Consider the following 16,014-nt stretch of genomic DNA (forward strand, 5'->3'; position numbering starts at 1 on the left):
ACGCTTCAACCGTCTATTATTACCCCTGGTTTTACCCAAGGTACTCATTTTTATTCAGGCTGAGTCGACCTGGTGCCTATAGACATTTTTAAAATGTCTAGATGTTCTTGCCGGCGGTAGGATTCGAACTCCGGACCACCGGCTTGCGAGGCAAACATCCTACCGCTTGCGCTACGCAGGCCTATGTATACGTAATTTATGTAAATATTTTTAAATTCAGTTGATAACGGTATAAAACCAGCTTTTAGACACACCTCAATTTTGAAAATAATTTTCTAAAATATTTTTGCCTCTGTTCGTTATGTACTCTATTTAGAAATGATAAAGTTTTTTAAATATGTGATTGTAGTGTATGTAAATATTTTTGCAACTATTATAACTTTAGTAGACAATGATAAAGAACGGCTTTTAAACACGCCTAACAATCGAATAAGTAATGCAAATCGAAAATAAAGTACGATCCTGTCCTGAGGCGATCCCCCACTGCCTTGCGGTAGACACTTTATTGATAATAAATATTAATGACTTTCTTAGATCTCTGGTAGGACTATACCTGTGTTGTAGAAAGGAGACAATTCACAACACTCAACTTTGGTCTTTAATAGATCCTTCTCATTGAATTTCTTTAATAATTTGTTTGATCCATTCCGCGTAGTAACGGATGCATCTGGATATTTTTTCTTAAATATTTGAATAACATACCTGTACGAAACAGTCCCTTTACTATAGCATTTTACAAGTTGGCATTGTTGAAAAAAATTGACAATTTTAAAATTATTTACCCAAGTTCACAGTTACTTGGTACATTGTAAAGGCCACTCACTAGATTATTATTGCATTTCCGAACTTTGTGCAAGAACTCATATGGCTTTACATAAAATTGACGATAAAATGGAGCAGGTTTGGAAAAACATAAATTTTACATATGAGGTTTGAGAACAAGCACAACTTTTTATCAAGAATGACATTTTTCGCTAAAAAAACAATAGTTCTCCACTTGGGCACCTCCCACCAGTGAGCACACTATAGAAACAACTTTTAAGTGATTATATAGCAAAAAAATGTAAGTATATAACGGAATGTCTCACAAAAGTAAGAAAAATAAGGACAGGACATCACGTTTAGCACGTTTCACTTTTAAAATAAAAAATAGGACAATTATAATTACATATTATGTTGAAGAGTGCATAAATTGGAAATATAAAATTGTTCTGAGTGTTGTACTTACTTATAACAAAAAATACTTTACCTTGCTGTTGGTTTCCTCAAATTAGTTAATAATACGCCAGAAATTAATAAATATACCAGCATAATTCCAGGAGTACCTCCACCAAGAGTTGTCGATAACTTATAAACATAAATAGCAATATCCAGCAAAGGCTTGGCAGTATTGCAATATAAATCGGTAACTCCTTCACAAAACTTATCTATATCGGTTGTCAATAGTTGATCTGCGTTGGATATCCTATTGTCTAGATTTGTGATCCTGTAGTAAGTGTAATTCTTCAAATATTCTTCATAGAGATGTCTTGTCATGTTAGTTCGCAGTTGGATTTTCAGAGCACCTATTGAGTATTTTAGGACATTGTTTACCACTGAGATTATCGGAATAGCTAAGACATAGTAGAGCAAGCGATTCCTGAAGAGTGTTGGGTTCATTGCGATGATTGAACTGAAAAAGAAAAGTGAATATTAGCACAACTTGTTTACATTAGTTAATATTATGAAAGTGGCAACAATGCGTAGTTATCATGCCCAAGGCATCAATAATTTACTGGAGACACCAGACATGAAAACCTATTATTCTATAAACTAGATCTGTGTATTATTATTACTATTACAAATGTAATATAAAAATATATGATTTAAAAAAAATGTAATTTGTCCCCAATAAACGTAGTAATTTATTATTATAAGCAGAAATATAATATTCTATTATAGTGTAAAGTAACCAACGAAGACGGCTGACTTATTATTTCTTTGTTATAAAAATATAACAAATCGTTTCTTCATTATAATATACGATAGAGTTGTTTCTCTGCTGTGTGGTTAAACAAAGTTATGACTGCCGGAGAGTGGTGCTGTTAACTTGCTTGTGTTTTGTGTTAGTTCGCAGTTCGTTCAGTTGATCGTTGTTGTAAGGTAGTGTTTTATTTTTGAGCTGCAGAGCATTTTTTTATTGTTTTGTTACCATGTCCGAGAAAAGAAAAAAAGTTGTATTGACGGTTAATCAAAAATTAGCACTCATAAGTATATATATATATATATATATATATATATATATATATATATATATATATATATATGTATATATATATATATATATATATATATATATATATATATATATATATATATTACAGGATCCAACTTGTAAATACAATACATTTTGGAGAAGCCTATCGCCGTATTCCCGTTCTCCTCCGCCAATCCTTCCGGTCCAAGACATGGTCCTCGTTCAACGCTCTTCTAATTCCTTGATTCCACGAGGACTACCTCTTTTTCTTCTTCCAGGAGGCTTCCATCTGTGAAGTTTTTGAGGACAACGTTCGTCAGGCATTTTCAATAGGTGTACAAACCATTTTAAACCTCTTCTTTCTATTCTGTCAATGACCGTTTCTGTAGCATTCATGTTATTTCTTATATATTCGTTGGTCTTCCCTTCCAGCCTTGATGTTCTAGCACTACTCAAATGATCCATTTCAACTGCCAACAATCTTCTCTTCAGGTCTGCATTAATTGTCCATACTTCAGAGCCATAACAAAGAACTGATTCAACCATGGTTTGCCCTATTCTTTATTTGTTCTTTTTGGAAATGTTGCGATCCCACCATAAGGAGTCCACACATTCTATAATTTTACGTCCCTGATTAATTCGGTGTTTAATTTCGGTTTCTCCCAAACCGTTCTTATCAATGAGTGCACCTAAATATTTAAATTTTTCCACTTGTTTGATTTCAATGTCCTCGTCTATTCAAACCTTGCATCTGAATTGATAACTAAATATTCTGTTTTCTTCAGTGACTAAGCACAGTAAACAGTAAGCTTGCCACAATTTAAGTCTTGAAACTGTATCATACGCCTTTTCTAGGTCGATGAAGGCTAAATGTAGTTCGGTACCAACCGCTATTCTTTTTTCTATTCATTGTTATCAGTGCAAGATCTACCGGGCGTAAATTCACTTTGGTCTTCGCTAATTAGATGTCCTACATCATCTTGTATTTTTCCATATTATCTTTCCAAACAATCTCCCGAAAGTAGGTAGAACACTTAATCCTCTGTAGCAGTTAGGATAGTAAATTGTAAATAAGTAAACTTATGTGCCTTCAGTACCTATGGTATCGGTGAGTCGTCAGTGCGAGATATTTTAAAACAAAAGGACAAACTTCTTTCAGTTTCATTAATATCAGAAGGCTCTTCTGCCACGAAAAAAAGAAAAAAAATGAGAACCGTGTCTTAAGTAGAATTAGAGACGACATTGGTAGAATGGATAGCCCAATTTCGTAACATGGTTACACCCATATCAGGTCCAATAATTGCTGTAAAAGCAATTGCAGTTTTTTGACGTGTTGGGCTTAGAAGAGGATTTTTATGCATCATCTGGTTGGTTGACTCGCTTTAACCAACGCCATGGAATAAAGGAGATAAGACTTCGTAGAGAGAAGTTCAGTGGTGACCAACAGGAAGCTGAGGAATTTAAAAGTGAGTTCGAAGAGTTCCTTTCTTTAAATGATCTGATATAGAACAAATTTATAATGCAGACGAATCGGGCCTCTTGTGGAAATGCGCTTTAACTCGGACGTTTGCTTTAGCAAGTGAAGGTAAAGCAGCGGGCCATAAATACACTACAGGACTACAGCAGTAGCAACACTAGAGGAAGTCACAAACTAAAGTTGACAGTGATTGGCAAGGCAAAAACACCTAGATCTTTTAAGTGCACTAGAGCAGAAAAACTACCTGTCGATTACTTTGATGAAAGGAAAGTCTAAATGGATAAAAAAATATTTGAAGAGTGGTTCGAAGTTAAATTTGTACCAGAAGTCTATGAAGAGAAACTAAATTCATTTTCTATTTCCGACTCTGTTTACGAAATTCCATCTGCATGAAAGTCTGTAAAGTCATGAAGAAAACTGCTACTATGAACTGCCTGTCATTACAAGTTTAATGAACTCAGTTCCTGGGGGAGAGAATATGGACGCAACAAACCTGCAAGAGTGGTTAGACTGCGACGCCGCGACTCGGACTTTGAGCATTTAAGGGATGAAGACATTCTAAGAAAATGCCGAGTAGAAAACGAGGAAATTGATCAAAAAGAACAGGAGCTTGTACCTGGTGGACCAGTTACTCACGAAGCGGCCTTGTGTCACGTGAATGAACTTCTAGAATACTTATAGAACCAGAAGCTCTACTCGCTGAAAAATTGATTGAAAAAACTCAAAGAAGCAGAAACAAGTGACAGACTACTTCAAAAGTGTAAAAATGTAAGTAGACATTAAAAATTGCAAATTAAAGCTTTAGGTGAAACTACATCTTTATTTTTTGTATTTATGTATTTGACTTTCAGTTACGATTTATCAGCGATTTTCGTTATCCGCGAAAACTGTATTATTCAACTCCGCGGATAAACGAGAGTTGACTGAATCTACATCGGAAAGTTCGTAGGTACAAACTTTTATTTTTCAATATTCTTGGGACCAGAATGAATCCAAATACTAAAAATAAAAACGGAAGACTCTCAGAAGCACCCAAAAGGAAGAAGATTCAAAGGAAAAGCTGCCAGTTCCAAAACCATCGTTCCAGAAACCAAGAAAAGGAGCAAGCTCAGGAACAAGAAGGAGCAGGTTATTGATAGTATAGTTCGTGCAGATTCAAGCTAAGCGCGACATAAATACTGTCAGACGTGTGATAGATGGGCGTGGTTGTGAGTTACACTTTTCTTCTTATTCTTATTGTTTAGTATCTCAAAATACAGATACAGCGCTGGGGGATATGATTGTCAACTATTCCTCAATTGCTTCGGTGGCCTTCTTTAGCAAACCAGCAGTTTGCTTAAACTTCTAAAACTGTAAAAGCAATATTTCATCTTAAAATTTATATTTTATCCTTAAAATATTTTCCAATATATGATGTTTGCCTGATTTAGTTATTTTTTATGTGTAAAACATCAACTAAAACGATTGCATGCAAATTTTCTGTATAGTTTGGTGCTGATTAGGTGTCTCTGAATGATTAATTTTTTGAAGGACGACCACAAAAACGTTTTTAATCTAAACATACATCAATGATTTGCGCAACACGATTGCAGTGTATTAAGTTAAGTATAAAAAATTAGAGTTCATAAGATTTGGCACGGCACAATATAATTTCGTGTTCGTGTGTTGGAAACTACGTAACCGTTTACAGGTTGTGGTTTTATATCGAAAATATAATATTTTCCTGTTGCTTAAATTAAGCTTTACATATTAAAATATTATTTTATGTATTTTTATATAAATATATAAAAAAAAGTATTAAAGATGGAAGGCAATCGTACATACGATTTTCGGTCTTGCTACTGTATTGGTTATACGGATGAAAGAAAATGTTTTCGTATATTTCCGATCGTTCATTAGTCTTGGGGCCAGCTAAGGGCCACCGTGGCCTTTTCAATTCCTTTAAATATATTTTTGGCTGCTGATTAAGAATTTTAAGGGTGGATTTTGATCCGAGCAGTCAAACAATTGTTATAAACAATTTAATTGTTTATAAGGCTAGCTTTAAAAAAAAATGAAAATGCCACAACAACCATAAGTCTACATTCTGCAACTAATAAAATAAAGATAAAAAGGGGAGTCAGGCAAGGTGATACAATGTCACCAAAGCTGTTCATTACCGTTCTTGAGTATGCATTTAAAAGACTAACATGGCAACAGAAAGGAATATCCATCGATGGAGAAAGATTAAACCATCTACGTTTTGGGGACGATATCGTGCTTCTGTCAGATAATCTGGGAGAGATCAAAGACATGCTCCAAGAACTGAATGACATATTACAAGAAACTGAGCTGGAGATAAATTTCGAGGAAACCAAAATGATGACCAATATGGTTCCCAGCGAAGAGATACAGATCAATAACAACAAGGTAGAAATAATCGATAAATACACATACTTGGGTCATGAAATTAGAATAACCAGAGACAACCAAAACTGCGAGCTAAATAGACGAATCACGTTGGGATGGGCGGCATATAGAAGGATGAGAGACATTTTTAAAACAAATATCCCAATTCACCTGAAAAGGAAGGCATTTAACCCTTGCATCTTACCAGTCTTGACCTACGGAGCAGAGACCCTAACTTTAACGAAAGCTACTGCCGAAAAACTGAGGGTAACACAAAGGCGAATGGAGAGATCAATGCTGGGCCTGACCTTGAAAGATCGCGTGAGAAATGAGGAGATACGCCGGCGAACTGGCGTAGACGATATTATACTGCGAATCAATAAACAAAAGTGGAGGTGGGCTGGACATGTTGCTAGAATGGAAGACGGAAGATGGACGAAGAGATTATTGGAGTGGAGACCAAGAGCCGACAAGCGAAGTCAAGTCAGACCACCCACCCGATGGACCGACGACCTAAGGAGAATAGAAACAAACTGGATTGCAGCAGCTAGAGATAGAGAGAACTGGAGACGTTTGGAGGAGGCCTACATCCAACAATGGATGTGAAAATGGGGCTGGATGATGAAGGCTTGCTCGTAAAATAAAAGAGATAGAAAAATTTTTCCCTACAAAAAAAAACAGAGAAAATGGCGTTTACTAAACTTTAATCGAATAATTAGAACTCGAGATATTGTAAAATTTGTGCAAAATGGTTGCAAAATAAGTATTTATTGAAGCTTTTTCGATTATAAATCAGCTTCTACGCATGCAAATGGTCTTTAGAAAGTCTTATTTTAAAGCTTAATTTATAGACTTTTAAACTAAATTTGTTAAATGACTTTATTTTTTTTTGTATTAAAGTTATACCTACCCGTTTGAAGTTGTAATTTTCTTAAAAAAAAATTGTAAATGAATTCGTTTGTTATAAGGATTTTAAGCAAATTTGAGCAATAAACATTGCGTTTACTGCGGCACAAGATATAATAGTTAATATATATACGTTTATAATTCTTATAATTAAATCATCATAAAGTAGATCCCTTTCATTCTATTTACTTAAATTTTTTTGGACTAAATACTCGATTCGTCAGAGACGAAAATGCAACTGAACCTCTAAAAATCATACGAACAAGCTGAATTTTGCCGAAAATGTCAATTTGAGGACGCTAAAAAAAGATGCAAAAAAGTTTACCACTTTTATCCTCAGGCTTTCCCCTAAAACCCCCACGGAGAGGGAGAAAATGGAAAAAAATCGATTTAATTTCGTTGGAAATTTTACGGGAACTAGAGCGAGTAAGACACTAGCAAATTGTCAACAGTGTTAGAGTGCCCATTATGATATTCTAGTGAACAGTAGCGTATTTTATTTTACCAAAAAGTTTCATTTTCTATAAAGTTTAAATAAAAAATATGAGTGTTATCAACTTCTTATATACCTAAGTAGCAATAGCACCAATCGATTCAACTGAACAAAACTTATTGTAAAATAATAATACCTATATAAAAAAAATTGTTAACAGTACGTAATTATCCCATACAATTAAACAGTATGATCAAATATTTACATTTTACACACACAAATGGGCATTAATGAACACAAATGCTCATTAAAGTATTAAAACTTCCTATTTTATCTCTGATAACTTTTATGTTATTGTAATCAGGAAAAAAATAGAGAATTCATTTTTTAAATTAAATACAGGATGTTCTATTAAAGAACCACAACTGGTTTGACACCGTGTTAGAGAAGACTTCATAATTTTAAAATGGGTAAGAGATCTAAAACTTTTATTAACATTTTTTTAGTATTTTATAATAACGTAACCAGTACTCTGACTATTTTAAATTAAATACTTTGTACCTTTTTATTCTATCAAGAAGTATGTTTTTACTCTATTTTCAAAGATATATAAGCAAAACGAGAATATCTACAATTACAATAAAAACCAAGGTTTCAACTAACTCCTGATTAGAATTAAGCACTTGCTAATCTACTCAGCTTCGTCCTCAATTATTTGTCCTTTATTGGGAGGTACTGAATTAGACCACTTTTTGTTATTATTCGTCCAACTTTTTTTTGACGGTATCATGAGTATCATACCAGGTCTCATCTAAATAAACAATATTTCGTTTCATTTTTCGATACTAAGATATCTGTCTGATATAATTATTTCTTAAAGAAATTATTCTAGTACTTTCCATTAGTGCCTGGCGCTTGTCTAAAGTTTTGTACTTACAATTATTGGCTTTAAGAAATAATCGATGTGTTGTTGCTGAACATGAGAGAATGCCCTTTAGAACCAATTACTTCGAAGGCTTTCAATAGTTGGAAAAATATTAGCGGCATACATTTCGTATCTTGTTTTGGTTATAGGTTCAATTAAGTGCAGTTCTATTTGTCTGAATTTGCCACAATCCTTTCTCCTCTGTCTAGAAGAAGATATTTCTTCTATAATCTTGTAGCAGGTTGCTTTGGACAGTCTGGGTAAAAAACATGTTTCTGCAATTGCCTCTGGTTTATACAATTCAAAACACAGCCCTTCATAAACATGTTTCAGTATATACATTTGGCATCATCAGAGAGGTATTGAATATGTCGCTTACGTTTTACTACACAGCTTTGTAAATCTTCCAATTGATTAGAGAGTTCCACTGGCTCTTCAGCTGCAGAATTATTATCACACTACGGACGCCACCTTTTAAAAGTATCTTCGTAAAATGGTAAAAGAAGTTTAGAAATAACACTGATGAAGTCACAACCATACTCACTTGCAGTTCTCTATTTGAATTTAACTGAACGCTGTAGTAGTTATGATTATACTAAATATATTCTTGTTTCGCGAAATCTGATTTCACTGGTTTAAAAATAAAATATTATACCTACCTACCCAAATGTACACCACTGGGCTGCATAAGGATGTATAAGTCTGCCGATACTAGAAAACACATTATGATTTGTCTTTATAGCGATATCCGATGTTTTCATTGGCTCTTGGTCCACGTGGGCTGTTCAACAGTTCGATGAAAACTTCAACTGGGCGACTGCCCATATAGGCGACTATACCAAGAATCTGTTCGCCAAATTTTGTGCTTGGTCCAATTAGAGCGTGTGATACGTGAATATACTAGGATACAAATAAATCAACTACCAAAAGGGCACTACACAGTGTTCATTATTAATGAACGTATAGATACTTACGAGATGTCATAGGACACTATGCATAAAAATAGTGTAACTAAAAGACAAATTTTGATTTATTGACTTAAGAAGGCCTCCAGCTGAGTTCAAAATAAACAACAAAGAATTCTAACATGTGACATAGCAAATGAAAGGGGAGGATATAACGAATATATTCGGATAGAAAAAAACAAACAAAGCAACTACCAAAAGGGCATTGCACAGTATCGTCATTATTAATGACCGTATATCGACATACGAGGTATCATAGGGCACTATAGATATAAATAGATTTACCATAAGACAAATTTTGATTTATTGACTTAAAGAAGGCCTCTGGCTGAGTACAAAATATTCAACTGATCGAATCCTAACGTTCGACATAGCACATGAAAGAACAGGATATAACGAATATATTCAGATACAAAAAAAAACACAAACAAATCGACAACCAAAAGGGCACTTCACAGTATCTTCAATATTAATGAACGTATAGCAACATACGAAATATCATAGGGCACTATAGATAAAAATTGATTTACTATAAGACAAAATTTTGATTTATTGGCTTAAAGAAAGCCTCTGAATCCTAACGTGGCAAAAAAAAACAAACAAGGCAACTACTAAAAGGGCACTACACAGTATCTTCATTACGAATGAATGTATAGCGACATAGGAGATATCATGGGGCACTATGGATAAAAATAGATTTACCATAAGACAAATTTTGATTTATTGACTTACAGAAGGCCTCAGGCGAGTACAAAATAAACATCGAATCCTAATATGCGACATAGCAAATAAAAGGGGAGGCTAAAACGAATATATTTAGATGGAAAAACAAACAAAGAGACTACCAAAAGGGAACTACACATCGTCTTCGTAAATTATTGAACGTATAGCGATATGCAACATATCACGTTACACTATGTATGATGATAGACATATTTGCTTTATATATAAAGCATAAGGTAAATATAAGGTAAATTCGCTTTATTGACCTGATTAAAAAATAAACAACTAGCCTAATACTAGCAAGATAACGAATAATAATAACTATAATTTGTATTTCACTGTAAGCAGATCTAAGACCTCAGAGCGCGTTATTAAAATATCGATATCTTGGCCAAAAGTAAACCTACGAACATTTTCCCAAGCTCAAAATGTTCCTTTTGAGTTTTTCTATCTTCTTTTTATATAGACATGACTCTATTTTTCAATGTGCCTCCAGTAAGTTGTCGTTCCATAGTTTTCGTGGTCTTCCTACTGATCGTCTTCCTATTGGGGAACCGTCTCTTGCCGTCTTTACTACTCTATTTGTTGTCATTCGGCTTATATGATCGTTCCATTCTACTCTTCTATTTCTTACCCAGTTCTTGATGTTCTCGACATTGCATCTACGTCGTATATCTGTACTTCTAGCTATGTCCCATAGTGTCTTACCATCAATTTTTCTAAGTGTTTTCATCTCTGCTGTTTCTAACATCATTTTTGTCCTCTCTGTGTCAGGTCTTGTTTTGGCCGCGTATGCCATTATTGGTCTATTGACTGTTTTGTAAATTTTGCCTTTCGTTTCTTTCCCGATATTTTTATTTCTTCATATTGTTTCATTTAGGCAGCCTGCGGCTCCGTTTTCTCTATTCACTTGATCTTCCCCTTCAGTTTCGAGCTTTTCGTAGCTAGATAATGTGATGCCTAGATATTTAAACTCCATCACTTGTTCTATTATCTGACCTTCCAGCTCCAATTTACATCTTAGTAAATTTGCTGTTGTAACCATGCATTTTGTCTTTTTTGGGGAAATTAACATGTTAAATTTTCTGGCGGTTATTTTAAATTGGTGCAGCATACATTGTAAATCATCTTCACTTTGAAAGAGTAGTATTGCGTCGTCTGCATAGCAGATTATTTTAAGTTGTTTTTCTCCCATTTTGTATCCTTTTTTAGTTCTTACTTTTTTTATTATTTCATCTATAATCAGGTTGAACAATAGAGGATTCAGGGAATCTCCCTGTCTTATCCCATTGTCAGCTTCAATAAGGTCGGTTAGTTCTTCTTCTACTTTTACTTTTATTGTGTTGTTTTGGTAGATATTTTCGGTGGTTTTGATTATTCCTAGAGGTATCTCTCTTGCGTACACTAAGTGGATAACATCTTTTAATTGGACCCGGTCAAATGCCTTCTAGAGGTCCACGAACATAGATATGCCGGTTTGTTGTATTCTAATGTTTTCTCTTGCACTTGCCTCATTATAAACATAGCGTCGGTGCATGATTTTCCCGACCTAAAACCTTGTTGTTCTTCTGCTATAGAGTTATAATTTCATTCAGTTTATTTGTTATCCCTTTGGTTGTTAATTTTAGTGTTGTGTTTAATAAATTAATTCCTCTATAATTTTCCGGGTCCGATTTGTTTCCCTTTTTGAAGAGGGGTATTACGATGCTTGATCTCCATTCTTGAGGAATTCTGTTTTGTTCTATTATTTTTTGGATTAGTCTTAATAGTTGTTTGGTCAGATCTGGTCCTCCATACTTTAGGAGTTTGTTCGGTATTCTGTCCACTCCTGGTGATTTTCTATTTTTTAATTTCCTTAATGCTTCCTTTACCTCATCCTCCTCAATGTTTCTTCTATCATTCAGAAAAAGCTCCAAAAAATATTTATTTTGCAACAATTTTGCACTAATTTTATAATCTCTCGATATCTAATTATTGGATTAAATTTTAGAACACACCATTTTTTTATTTTTTTAATGAACAAATTTACGATCTAGAGCCGTAATTTACGTATTGTTTATAACAATTGTTTGACCAACCAGATCGAAATCCACCCTCGAAATTCGCAATCAGCAGCCAAAAATACAAAAAAAAAAAAAAATTGTGGACCCATTAGAATTGAAAAGGCCACGGTGACCTAGCTAGCCCCTACACGAAATATAATTAATTGCAATTATAGTGGCTGAAATTTTTGTTCTTATGATTTAAAAATATTTGAAATCATTAAATTGTAACTTACTATTTTTATTGGGCATAAGCAACAATTTTACTTTAAAATAAGTTTGTTTTGACATTTCGATTTCCACTTTGGAGATCAAAAGTTCAAAATAAACTTATTTTAAAGTAAAATACTGAATCGTAGTAATGAAAATAATGTAATGAAAATTGTTACAGATATGAATCTAACTTACGAAATAATACTCATTAAAAAATAATGGTATTTTAATTATAGCCGTAATAAGGGGGTTTCACCTAATTAACACCGAGTATTTCATAAATATAATACTAAAAGTAGTATCCGATTATTTTACGGTTTGTCGAACATCTGTTGCCGTGGATAAATTTTAGATAAAATGGATAAAATACCGAAATAAGCAAAGTTATTTCTAATACTTAAATGAAAATTCTAAAACTAATTTCTGTTTAGAAACTACTTGAATTTTTTAAATTTTATTTACGTTGCATTTAATAAAGTTTGCTATTTATGATTCAAACGTGACATAAAAATTTGAAATTGACACTAGCAAAATATAGGCGTTGTTACTAGTTTTTACTCTATTTTTATATTCGTTGTTAGTCGAACGCTACTTATTATAAGAAGTTAAATAAATATTTATTTCCCAACTTTAAAAAAATAATAACAAGATAGGCAAAATCTATTTATTTTTAGTTTTATATCTTCTTAAAGTTCCATCTCCTATCGGAGGTTGGATATCATAACGGCTATGGTCACTTTGTTGGCTGCTGCTCTGAAAAGTTGTAGTGAACTACAGTTAAACCATTCTCTAAGGTTCTTCAGCCAGGAGATGCGTCTTCTTCCTATGCTTCTTCTTCCTTGGATCCTTCCTTGCATAATAATTCTCAGCAGCTCACATTTTTCTCCTCTGGTTATGTAACCCAAATACTCTAGTTTTCTTCTTTTTATGCTGTTCATAATTTCTAACTCCTTATTTAGACGTCGTAGTACCTCAGCATTGGTAATCCTTTGAACCCACTGAATTTTTAATATTCTTCTGTAACACCACATTTCGAACGCTTCTATTTTTCTTATGTGTTGTTTCTTCAATGTCCAAGCTTCCATTCCGTATAGTAAGATAGAAAATATGTAACATCTTAGAGCCCTCAATCTGAGATGCAACTGAAGGTCTCTGTTGGTAAGCATTGTCTTCATTTTCACAAATGCTTGCCTTGCAGTTTCAATTCGGACTTTGATTTCTCTGCTTTGGTCATTTTTGTCATCAACCCAGGTTCCCAGATATTTGTATGTCTCTACTTTTTCTATTTGAGTTTGCTCTATCATTAATCTTTCATTTCCATGTTGAGTTTTTGAGACAATCATAAATTTAGTTTTTCTCTTATTTATTTTTAGTCCGTATCTAATGCAATAATCGTTAATTCTATTTACTAGCTCTTGTAGCGATTCCAGGGTGTCTGCCATTATAACGGTGTCATCAGCGAATCTTATGTTATTTACTATTCTTCCGTTTACAGAGATTCCATCACCCAGATCCGCTATCGCTTCCTGGAATATGGCTTCACTGTACACGTTAAACAGTAATGGTGACAGAACACAGCCCTGTCTTACTCCTCTCTTAATATCTATATTTTCGGACTTTTGTTCTTCTATCTTTATATTGGCCTTTTGATTCCAATACAGATTGATAATGATTCGTAAGTCTCGTCTGTCTATATCTTTGTTTCTCAGTACTTCTATTAGTTTTTCACGTCGGACCCTGTCGAATGCCTTCTCGAAGTCGATGAAACAGGAATAAATATCTAGGTTCATATCTAAGCATCTTTGAGAGAGGACATTAAAAGCAAACAATGCCTCTCTCGTTCTAAGTCCCTTGCGGAACACAAACTGAGTATCATCCATATCATCTTCTAGTTTTCTATATAATCTTCCATGAATCACCTTTAGAAATATTTTGAGGGTATGGCTTATTAGTGATATTGTCCTATAGTCTGAACAATCTCTGGCATATACTGTTTTTGGTATTGCTACAAAGGTGGACACCAACCATTCCTGTGGGATTTTTCCAGTTTTAAAAACTTCATTAAATAGGTCCAGAAGTACTGGTAGAGTTTCATCGTCTAGACATTTCAGTAGTTCCGCAGGTATTTCGTCTGGACCTACAGTTTTTCCGCTTTTTGCGTTTCGTATTGCTTGTTCGATTTCCTCTATTATGATCTCTGGCCCCGTTTCGCTGTCGATTTCTTCCGGTTCTTGTCGATTATCCTCAAACAGATCTGTTATGTATGTCTTCCATTTTTTTTAATTTCTCTTTAATTTTTATAATGATTTTTCCATTTGCGTCTTTCAGAAGGGCGTCTTTCTTTTTTCTCAGTGTATTTGTCATTTCCTTTATTTTCTTATGCATGTTAAAGCTATCATACTGTTTATCATATGCCTCTATTTCACTGCATTGATTAGCAAGCCAGGTGGATTTGGCCTCTTTTATTTTCTTTCCTATCAATCTCTGTAGTTCCTTGTATTTTGCTTTACTCCTGCCTTTATGTTTCCTTCTTTCCTCCATTAGATCTAAGATTTCTGAAGTCATCCATCTCTGTTTTTTTCTTATTTTTGTCTGCAGTAGCTTTTCTCCTGCCTTTATTAAAGTTTCCTGTACCATGTTCCATTTGTCATTAACATCTGTTGTTTTTATCACGTCTTGTTTGATTTTCTTTAAGTTATCATTTATTTCTTGTTTTAAGCTCTGAGGTATAGGTTCTTCTTTTATCTTTGAGACATCAAACCGTGGTATATTTGTTTGTTTTTGGATCTTCTTCAATTTTATCTGCATTACGCCTACTAATGGATTATGGTCTGAATTTATGTCAGCTCCGGGGTATGTTCTCAGAGACTTTATAGCGTTTTTATATCTAGATTTTATTAAAATGTAATCTATCTGGTTTCGAACAATGTTGTCTTCTGAATCCGCAGGTGATTTCCAAGTATAAAGTCTTCTTTTAGGTAATTTAAAATTTGTATTCATTATTACCATCTCCTCGCTTTGGCAGAATTCGACAAGTCTGTCCCCTCTTTCATTTCTTTCTCCCAAGCCAAATTCCCCCACACATCCGTCCACTTTTCCTTTTCCAACCTTGGCGTTGAAATCTCCCATCACCAACAATATATCCTCTTTTTTTGTGGATTCTTATGATAAGTTTTATATAGCTAATATAATATAATTACATCTAATAACATTGGTAAAGGCAACTCTTTCGAAAGTTGAGTGCAAAGTCAAGGTACAAAACAGAGTGTCAAACACATACTGGATTACGCCAGGGAGACAGTCTATCGTGCCTAATGTTTAACATCGCGCTAGAAAGAGCCATAGTGAAATTGGGCATAACAACCAGAGGTACGATCATCAATAGAAGTGTACAGATATTGGCCTACGCAGATGACATTGACATAGTAACACGAAAAAAAAGAGACCTGATACAGGCTTTTGAAACATTAGAAAAAGCCGCGAAGACAATGGGACTGCATGAGTTTATATATCTTGGAACACAACTAAATACCAGCAACCTAGTAAGCGTGGAAATTAAGAGAAGAATATACCTGGCGAACAGAGCTTACTTTGGACTAAAGCAGCTATTAACATCACACATAATTAGCAGAAAAACCAAGATACTAATATATGAAACTCTTATTAAACCTGTCCTGACATACGCGTCAGAGACATGGACTATGGT

The 16,014-nt window shown here is 34.0% G+C and overlaps 1 protein-coding gene across 1 annotated transcript in view; it reads right to left on the minus strand.

Annotated features, from left to right (window-relative positions):
* Abcd3 (ATP binding cassette subfamily D member Pmp70) overlaps nt 1-16,014 on the minus strand; it is a 92,951-nt gene that overhangs the window by 21,517 nt on the left and 55,420 nt on the right. The window contains exon 3 of the mRNA XM_072532537.1: nt 1,250-1,672. Within this exon, the coding sequence (XP_072388638.1) occupies nt 1,250-1,672 (423 nt within the window). The remainder of the gene's footprint in view (nt 1-1,249; nt 1,673-16,014) is intronic.

This window comes from Diabrotica undecimpunctata, chromosome 5 (assembly GCF_040954645.1).
Source record: "Diabrotica undecimpunctata isolate CICGRU chromosome 5, icDiaUnde3, whole genome shotgun sequence".
In the NCBI taxonomy this organism is placed as follows: Eukaryota; Metazoa; Arthropoda; class Insecta; order Coleoptera; family Chrysomelidae; genus Diabrotica; species Diabrotica undecimpunctata.